Source organism: Schistocerca cancellata, chromosome 12 (genome assembly GCF_023864275.1).
Source record: "Schistocerca cancellata isolate TAMUIC-IGC-003103 chromosome 12, iqSchCanc2.1, whole genome shotgun sequence".
Lineage (NCBI taxonomy): Eukaryota > Metazoa > Arthropoda > Insecta > Orthoptera > Acrididae > Schistocerca > Schistocerca cancellata.
Window position 1 is genome coordinate 160,958,178 of NC_064637.1, and position 10,524 is coordinate 160,968,701.

Genomic DNA, 10,524 nt, shown 5'->3' on the forward strand with positions numbered 1-10,524 from the left:
TTGACCTGGGCCTTCTTCCAGTCCTGTGCAACTTTCTGCCATTCCAATGATCTCTGATAGATGATGGATAAGAATGGTGCTATATTTGTAGCATAATCAACATAAAATCTTATGGGGATACTGTCTGAGCCAGATGACTTTCTGGCGTCAAAGGATCTTAACTGTTTTACAATCCCAGATACACTAAACACTATGTCAGCCATCCTTTCCTTTGTTCAATAACTGAAAGGGGGAATGGTGCTGCAGTCCTCTATCGTAAATGTGTTTTTGAAAGCTAAGTTTAGAATTTCGGCCTTCTATTTATCATCATTAGTTGCATTACCCATACTGTCAGCAAGAGAAGGTATTGAATTATTTGTAGCATTCATAGATTTTAAATACGACTAAATTTTTTTGGAGCTGACTATGAAGATATTCATTAATGACACTTTTATTTGCTTTCCCAAACAAGAAAACTCTATGCTGTTTTTTCCACTGACATAGAAGCCACAACGACTTTATGCTCACTAATACCTTCTTCTAGATTGTTGTTGTTGTGGTCTTCAGTCCAGAGACTGGTTTGATGCAGCTCTCCGTGCTACTCTATCCTGTGCAAGCTTATTCATCTCCCAGTACCTACTGCAACCTACATCATTCTGAATCTGTTTAGTGTATTCATCTCTTGGTCTCCCTCTAAGATTTTTACCCTCCACGCTGCCCTCCAATACTAAATTGGTGATCCCTTGATGCCTCAGAATATGCCCTAGCAGCTTATCCCTTCTTCTAGTGACGTTGTGCCACAAATTTCTCTTCTCTCCAATTCTTGCAGCATCCCCTAGGTCTTTGCACTGATCTAGAAGGCTTGATTGTAATCCAGTCATCTGGACCAAACCTAACATTACAACAGTCGACTGCAGTTCCCAAAACTGCCAACTCTTCCAGCACTGCTGCCAAATCATCATCTAGTTCCAATATAAGCTGCTGTTTACCAAATACTGTGTAGCAAAACTGACAATCACTGCATTTCCAGAGGTGACACTCTTACATGAATACTGGACATAAAATGGCATTATAATCTATGAAAAACAAAAATAAAGCAATTTACATACACAGACATTTGCATACTTACGAATATAGTATGACCAAGATGGAAAGGTAGTTGGCTGTGACCATATAGTAGGAATCATCCTAAATTTCCTGAATTTATTTTGAGAAACCATGGAAAACTCAAGTCAGGATGGCTGTATGAAGACTGGAGCCTCCATCCTCCTGCAACAGTTCGCACATTTGTTCATAATAACACTGATGGTATTTAGTTAGTGTGCGGCAGAAGGTGTAAACTGCAAGTGTGTTAGCTCTACAAATATAAACGTAAACTGAACGAAAAATGTATGACATACATAAAAATCAGTGAATACTGCAGTCGTAAATGCATTGTGCGTGATATTATAACTCAAGTGTCCAGAAATTCGGTCTAGAAGTAGTAAACTACTGGTATGTATATGAAGTCAAATAAAATGGCTCACAAGTGTGATGTGCGCAATGTTCTACCACGTGGAAATACAACCGTTGAAAGTGAAAATATTCCATGCCACAAATGTGTAACAGATATTGAACATTTAAAAGAGAGTATCATAAGCATGCAAACAGCGATTAAGACTTTAAAGAATGATTTAACGAAACTTCAAAATGAAAATACCGAACTGTTAGGTTATCTGAAATCGAGTGCACCAATCAAAACAAAACCAACAAAAACTGTAATTAGTGAGAAAGTAAAGCAGCATGAATGGACCAGAAGCAAAAATACTACAGCGAAGGACTCAAGTGTTTGTGTTATGAAGTGCCCTGACAAAACCAACAGCGTTAATACAAATGAAAACTGTAAAAAAAGCAATCGACCAGTGCCTCACAAAATGATACACAGTGATAACAAGAGACAGAACGTATTAATTCTTTCTGACAGTCACCGTCGTCACTGTGCAAAAATTATGAACAGTTCTCAAAATCAAAAACACTACATCTCTTCTGTAATAAAACCAAACGCACAGTTAAAGGACGCGGTTTGTAACATAGACGGGAAGACGAATGAATATATGAAAAATGACAGTGTCATCATTTTAGGTGAGACAAACGACATCCTAAAGAAATTTCAGGATCTCAAATGTGCCTTAACAGATTCTCTTCATAAGACAATCCACACAAAAGTTATCTTGTGCAAAATTCCGTACAGATACGATGTTCCAAAACTGATCAACAGAATCTATGCTGCAAACGAATTCTCAATGAGGACAGCAAAAAATTATGAGCATGTAATGGTAGTGGACGTCAATACATTCCTCAGTAGAAGCTATTATACAAAGCTTGGACTTCACTTGTGAATGGAAGGCAAAGAGAAATTATGTAGACATTTACAACTAGCAGTAAGTGCCAATCTGCAAATACCGGCTGTAACATACATACAATTTGAAGACCTTTCAGCAAATATGACAGTGAAAACACAAGAAAAATCAGCAGCAGAAATGGACTTATCCAACTCGATAGTTATGAAAGATAAATGAGCAGGTGTAAAAAAGAACTGTACTACACCTTCATCAGTCAAAGAAGACACAGCAAAACAAAACTACCATCGATTAAACCAAGCAAAAGCATTTAACCAAAAAAAAGGAGCAGAACCAAGTTCCACACCCGAAGATATTCAAGATACAACAAGAAGAACTGGGCACTGGAAACCAGAAGCAGTACCTACAGGAGACCCACTAAAGACATCAGCAGATCCAGTCTCAAAAGTATCACTAAGGACATCTAATTTTACATGTATCAGTGAACACAAACAATCAATTACTACCACCCCAGCAACAGGACGAAGTTCAGCAATTCCAGTGAGAAGAAATGTAAGGCGACCATGCCATCTACAAGATTTTTTATTCCCAAAAAGCCTCAAGATCAAATTAGGATAACTAGTGCACATATCAACACCACCTAAAGTAGCAGTCCTTGCAGCAAAAACAGAAACCACCTCAACATTGACCACACAAGTAAAATGGCCAGAGAGATGGAGAACTACCCCTTTTCACCATCAGGAGATTTTCTTATGATCAATGGAAAAAACCAATTCGCACTTCTAGATGAGAATGAAGATTTCTCACACAATTTAAATTCAGGAATAAAGGTAAGTGGTCAACCAAGTACAATCAGAACAAACCTAAAATCTCACCAGGTCACTCTTCTTCATCAGAATATACAGTCACTTAGGAATAAAGTAAGAGAGCTTGAAATCTTGCTATCAAGTGAACTCAGATACGTTAATATACTGTGTTTAACTGAACACTGGCTGAAAGAAAATGAGTTAAAGACAGTGAAAATAACGGATTATGTGTTACCAGCACAAACTTGTAGAAATAAGTTTATACATGGAGGGAACTGCATATACATGAAGAAAGATATCGAATTCAATAACTTAGACAATGTTGAATCCTTAAGCACTGAGAAAGATTTTGAAATATCAGGCATAGAAATTCCAGCATTCAAGTTAATTGTAATATGTTTATATAGATCTCCAGATACCCACCTAAAAAAATTTAATACTCAACTTGATACTTTACTAAATAAACGAGTAACAAATCGAAAAACAGTTCTTATATGTGGAGACCTAAATGTAGACTTTAATAAGCGGAGCAATTAAAAATCTCAGCTGATGAACATATTGACAGCCAAAAATTTGGAGATTGCAATCCACTCCCCTACACGTGAAACAAATCATTCTAGCACTACTAAAGACCAAATAATAATAATCTCCAAAACAAAATATAAATCAGTTGTAATAAAAGCTGGACTGGCAGACCATCATGCACAGGCTATATGCTTTTGTGTAAACACTAATCCATCCTATAATTATATGAGGAAGACTACTCACATGGGCAGAACTTTCAGTAATACTGCAGTACAAACATTCCAGAATTATCTCCAACAAGAATCATGGGAGATAGTGTATAGTACAGAAAATATTTCTGATAAGTTTCAGACATTCATGAATATTTTTAAATATTATTTTGATCTTGCTTTTCCATTGAAAGCCAAAACAACGCAAGCCACTACAACTAACAAGTGGATTACTAGTGATATAAGGAAATCTTGTGCTAGAAAACGGTACCTTCACAATATTGCAAGAAGCTACTACACAACTCAGGAGTTTGATAGTTACATTAAAAAATATAAATCTATCTGAAATAAAATAATAAAGGAGGCAAAGAAACAAGACAATTACAAATACATAGAAGATGCTTCAAACAGAACCAAAGAAATCTGGCAAGTTGTAAAAAAAGAAACCAAATCTTACAAAAGTAGAGTTAATAATATAGTATTAAAGGCTGGCTTGGAAAACATTAATAAGCCACAGGAAGTAGCTAATATGTTTAATAACTATTTTGTAAATGTAACAGAGAAACTACTACAACAGACTTCTAATAGAAAACAGCATACAGAAACAGGGAAAAAAGTATCAAGCGTATCAATGTTTCTGTACCCAACAAATGTAGAAGAAATACAGGTTACAATAAAAAGTCTCAAAATGAAACACTCTGCAGGTGTAGATGATATACCTGATTTCATTATAAAGAAGTGTGGGGACTTGATTACTGAGCCCTTAACCCACCTACACAACCTATCTTTTGCTACAGGAACTTTTCCTTCATGTTTGAAAATAGCAAAAGTAAAGCCATTATACAGGAAAGGAAACAAAGATGATGTTTCCAACTACAGACCACTGGGACTTCTTTCTGTTTTCTCAAAAATATTATATAGACTTTTCAATAAGAGGCTAACAGACTTCTTAGAGGTAAATGGCATTCTGTCAGAATTTCAACATGGATTTAGAGCAAGCCGCTCAACTGGTTCTGCAGTTCACTCCTTTCTATTAGAGGCACTGATAGCATTAGACAACAAAAAACTTACCATGGGCATATTTTTAGATTTGTCAAAGGCATTTGACACCATAAATCATGACAAATTGCTAAACAAGCTAGAAAATATTGGCATTAGGGAAACAGCTAACAACTGGCTCAGCTCTTATCTTAAATAACAGGGAACAATATGTGGAAATAGATCAAGAAAGGGGCAATGTCATTAGGAAATATAACTCCAAGCTACTGACTGTTAAATATGGAGTGCCACAAGGATCAGTAATGGGTCCTGCTCTATTCTTACTCTATGTAAATGACCTAAACATAAGCAGTGACAGCAGTAAAACATTTCAATTTGCTAGTGCTTTTGATTGTGTAAATCATGAAATTCTGCTAGACAAGCTCAAGTATTGTGGCATGATTGGGACAGTGCACAAATGGTTTAATTCGTACCTAACTGGAAGAGTGCAGAAAGTTGAAATAAGTAGTTCTCATAATATGCAAAGATCAGCACATTCCTCAAACTGGGGAACTATCAAGAATGGGGTTCCACAAGGGTCAGTCTTGGGTCCTTTGTTGTTCTTAATATATAGTAATGACTTGCCATTCTATATTCATGAAGAGGCAAAGTTAGTTCTCTTTGCTGATGATACAAGTATAGTAATCACACCTGACAAACAAGAATTAACTGATGAAATTGTCAATACTGTCTTTCAGAAAATTACTAAGTGTTTCCTTGTAAACGGACTCTCACTGAATTTTGATAAGACACAGTACATACAGCTCTGTACAGTGAATGGTATTACGCCATTAATAAATATAGACCTTAATCAGAAGCATGTAACTAAGGTACAATATTCCAAATTTTTAGGTGTGTCCATTGATGAGAGATTAAATTGGAAGAAACACATTGATGATCTGCTGAAACGTTTGAGTTCAGCTACTTATGCAATAAGGGTCATTGCAAATTTTGGTGATAAACATCTTAGTAAATTAGCTTACTACGCCTATTTTCACTCGTTGCTTTCATATGGCATCATATTTTGGGGTAATTCATCACTGAGGAATAAAGTATTTATTGCACAAAAGCGTGTAATCAGAATAATAGCTGGAGTCCACCCAAGATCATCCTGCAGACATTTATTTAAGTATCTAGGGATATTCACAGTACCTTCTCAGTATATATACTCTCTTATGAAATTTGTTATTAACAACCAAACCCAATTCAAAAGTAATAGCAGTGTGCATAACTAAAATACTGGGAGAAAGGATGATCTTCACTATTCAAGATTAAATCTGACTTTGGCACAGAAAGGGGTGAATTATACTGGCACTAAAGTATTTGGTCACTTACCAAATAGTATCAAAAGTCTGACAGATAACCAACAAGTATTTAAGAAGAAATTAAAAGAATTTCTGAATGACAACTCCTTCTACTCCATAGAGAAATTTTTAGATATAAATTTAAAAAATAAAATAAAATAAAAAATAAATAAAAAATAAAATAAAAAACACAAAAAAATGAAAAACTTGTTATATTAACTTTAGTATGTTGCTAAATTAACTTAATTATGTCATGTATTGGAAAATTTGACTCGTTCCACATCATTACGAAATATCGTATTCATGATCCATGGAACTAGTATTAATCTAATCTAGTGATATGAGTGTTCTAATTACAGGTAACTCAGAAGAAACTCATGTAAAAAACATAAAAGAAACCACTGACAGGCTAACACGTTACTTTGATGACAATGACTTAATAATAAACATTGAAAAAACTGTAGCTATGGATATACACACAGCACAAACAAAAAATCTGATATCACCCAGTCTAGAGCTATACGGACAGAAAATTGCCAAAACAGCCTGTACCAAATTTCTTGGACTTCACCTACAAGACAACTTGAAATGGAAAGCACATATTGAGCAGATGAACAAAAAATTAAGTACTTCTTGTTTTGTGCTGCGTACATTAAAAATTATACCAGCTACAACAACCTTCAGTGTGAATATTATGCAGTTGTACACTCTCAGCTCCGGTATGGGATTATGTTCTGGGGAAATTCTGGAGATGCCATAAAAAAAATATATATATATATATTGTTTCAAAAAAGGATGATCCTGCCACTTCCTTCCATATATACGCTTGAAAATATAATGTATTTAAAGCAAAAGACAAAAATTGGATGTACATGTTCAAAGCGCCAACACAAAGTTATTTCGAAACAGCCTTATCCATCCTAGTATCAAACTATACAATGCCTTACGAGATACCATTAAACACATACAAAACATTGGTCACTTCATATCTAAACTGAAATCGTACTTGGTTGACCATGCTTTTACACAGTATATGAATACCTACAAAACTAAAATTTGGTGTGTTTACCCAATGTAGTCTCATTCAGAAGAACATTTGTATTTTATCTCTCTGTATATGGCGTAACAACATTTATTTAAGTATTCACCATTAATTGATATAATAATGTATGTTATTATGTACAAAGGTATACTATATGTAAAACAATTAATATTAACAAAAAAAATCCAAATATCTCTTGCTCATTGTGCAGCTGTAGATGAAAATGGATCAATAAATCAAAATATGATCATGAAAGAGAACACGTAAGCGCGATTTCCGTGCAAGACTGTTTGAAAATAAGAATTGTTTTGCGGCAAATCAGTTATATAATTTAAGAGTAGTTTTTACGCTTAAATATTATGCACACCACAATGAAACTTATTTTACGAGAAAATATGAAAGTTGTTAATTTAGATTTTAAGATCGCTTATTGTCACAGAAACGGTGGATACGTTAGTTCACATCTACTGCACAATCGAGATAAAACGAAGTAATTTGATGATATTCAAGTAGTAGTTTTGTGAAAACTGGCGTTACACGGAACTAGTACGTGCAATTACACAAAATTATTAGTATTTTCGTAAAACTAAATGCTCAAACTTATCTATAGCTCTGGGATATAACGTCGATGCGGAGTATTTTCTCACTAACAAATATCATCTACTAAGTACTGATAAACTTAATATATTACAATAGCTGAGAACGCACTGAACCTCTGTAAATACGACACTTTAAATAGTTGCGTCTAAGCTACAGTTATAGCTAACCAGGAAATCAATTCAATAATTAGAATCTTGGGCTACATTACAAACCTATATTTCGCCGCAAGTTCCATTCAAAACGAGTAATTAAAAATACTGCCGAATATGATGAGCTCAAATTCAAGGCAACTACGAATAACCTCAGTAGAACGTCGAATAATTTCAATTCCAGCGCTCCGATTATAACTTCGTTCCTCGTCTCTCATTGGCTACATAAACTATCTTCCCATTGGCTACGGGAGCTGACGCATGGCCAACATATACGCTTGAAAAATAGGAGCGGTTGAAACGATCCCGATATGAACTGAAAGACTGGCATACTGGATTTTATTTCTGCCATCAACTTTTCTGCTGTTAAAGAACCTACGTATGCACCAATTTGCCTACCGACCTATCACGCACATTGTTTCGCCCAACAAATTATGCTGTATGAAGCGCTATCGTGGCAGGCATTCCGAGACTCATCATCCGCTGTCACTGCCTGTTGAATAAACGTTGCGTTGACATAAGGCTAAAGGTAAGCCAACTGCCCAGATTCTGCAGGACCGTCCCTCAATGGAACATCTAATCTCGCACTGGAAAAATTAATAAAATAAGTCCCGCAAAACACCGAAAATGTCCCGCATTTTTGTAATTTTCACATTCCATCAATCACATCTTATTTACATACATCGTAGGAAGTATCGACCGATTTGTCAATACAGAATCTCTGTTTGACTATATGCAATACAATTCGTTGACGAGCGCAAACGAAAGAGACAGAAATACAGCATAAGAACTTTTTAGCCAGTACATCTCCGGCGAAAAGTTGACCAATTAGTCTGTCACGTGTGGGATGTACAGACGAAATCATCTGGCTTTCCTTCGGGCGGAAATGTGAGAGATTAAATGCTGACAATATGCCAGCAACCTAGTTGCGCGTACCTCATACTACGCAATGGCTAGCGAATGAATGTCACACAGATGTAACATGAGTTCTTGAAAACAAATTATAAAGGCCCTCATGGCAAGAAGTACTTATTTGTAGAAAAGAACATGAAATTGAATTACGGGTTTCATAGTACAATAAAGCCTGAGTACATACCAATAGAAAGATAACTTCTCCAGTTGCCCCCTCTCGTCGATATGACGCTGCCGATGGGAAAATAAACATTGCCGCCTTGCAGTGAGAAGACCTCGCAGTGAGGACACAAAGATTTAATACATTTTGGAAATCAAATACTTCATTCTTATATGAAGTTGAAGAAACTAACTTTTAAAAACTATAAAGCCTGAGTAATTACCAACAGAATGAAAACTTGTCCAGTGGCCCCCTCTCGTCGATGTCACGCTGCCGATGGGCAAATAAAATTGCCGCCTTGCACCGAGATGATCTCGCTGCGAGGAAACAAAGATTTAATACATTTTCGAAATCAAATACATCATTCTTGTATGAAGTTGAAGCAACTAACTTTTAAAAACTATAAATCCAGAGTACCTACCAATAGAATGAAACTTGTCCAGTTGTCTCCTCTCGTTGATGTGACGCTGCCGATGAGCAAATAATCATTGCCACCTTGCAGCGAGAAGACCTCGCTGTGAGGAAACAAAGATTTAAAACATTTTGGAAATCAAATACTTCATTCTTATAAGAAGTTGAAGCAACTAACTTTTAAAAACTATAAAGACTGAGTACCTACCAACAGAATGAAAACTTGTCCAGTTGCCCCCTCTTGTTGATGTGAGGCTGCCGAAGGGCAAATAATCATTGCCCCCTTGCAGCGAGAAGACCTCGCTGGGAGGAAACAAAGATTTAATACATTTTGGAAACAAATTACTTCATTCTTATATGAAGTTGAAGCAACTAACTTTTAAAAACTATAAATCCTGAGTACCTACCAATAGAATGAAAACTTGTCCAGTTGCCCCCTCTCATTGATGTGACACTGCCGATGGGCAAATAATCATTGCCGCCTTGCAGACAGAAGACCCCGCTGTGAGGAAACAAAGATTTAATACATTTTGGAAATCAAATACTACATACTTATATGAAGTTGAAGCAACTAACTTTTAAAATCTATAAATCCTCAGTACCTACCAATAGAATGAAAACTGGTCCAGTTGTCCCCTCTCGTTCATGTGACGCTGTTGATGGGCAAATAATCAATGCCGCCTTGCAGCCAGGAGACCTCCCTGTGAGGCAACAAAGATTTAATACTTTTTGGAAATCAAATACTACATTTTTATATGAAGTTGAAGCAATTAACTTTTAAAAACTATACTTCCTGAGTACCTACCAATAGAATGAAAACTTGTCCAGTTGCCCCCTCTCGTTGATGTGACAGTGCCGAACGGCAAATAATCATTGCCGCCTTGCAGACAGAAGACCCCGCTGTGAGGAAACAAAGATTTAATACATTTTGGAAATCAAATACTACATACTTATATGAAGTTGAAGCAACTAACTTTTAAAATCTATAAATCCTCAGTACCTACCAATAGAATGAAAACTGGTCCAGTTGTCCCCTCTCGTTCATGTGAC

The 10,524-nt window shown here is 35.9% G+C and overlaps 1 protein-coding gene across 1 annotated transcript; it reads left to right on the forward strand.

Moving 5' to 3' along the window:
* Positions 1–3,673: 3,673 nt before the first annotated feature.
* On the forward strand, positions 3,674–6,960 carry LOC126109549 (uncharacterized). The gene is made up of 3 exons (XM_049914565.1): positions 3,674–4,141; positions 4,220–4,868; positions 6,560–6,960. The coding sequence occupies exons 1-3, from the start codon at positions 3,674–3,676 to the stop codon at positions 6,958–6,960; spliced, it is 1,518 nt and encodes a 505-aa protein (XP_049770522.1).
* Positions 6,961–10,524: the final 3,564 nt, after the last annotated feature.

Bases quoted from the DNA above. Each gene is read 5' to 3' on its own strand.
- LOC126109549 (XM_049914565.1), top strand. From the start codon at position 3,674: ATGAACATATTGACAGCCAAAAATTTGGAGATTGCAATCCACTCCCCT. The intron at 4,142-4,219 runs GCAAGAAGCTAC...AAAATAATAAAG, and splicing joins AACGGTACCTTCACAATATT to GAGGCAAAGAAACAAGACAA. The intron at 4,869-6,559 runs GTTCTGCAGTTC...TTCTAATTACAG, and splicing joins TAGAGCAAGCCGCTCAACTG to GTAACTCAGAAGAAACTCAT.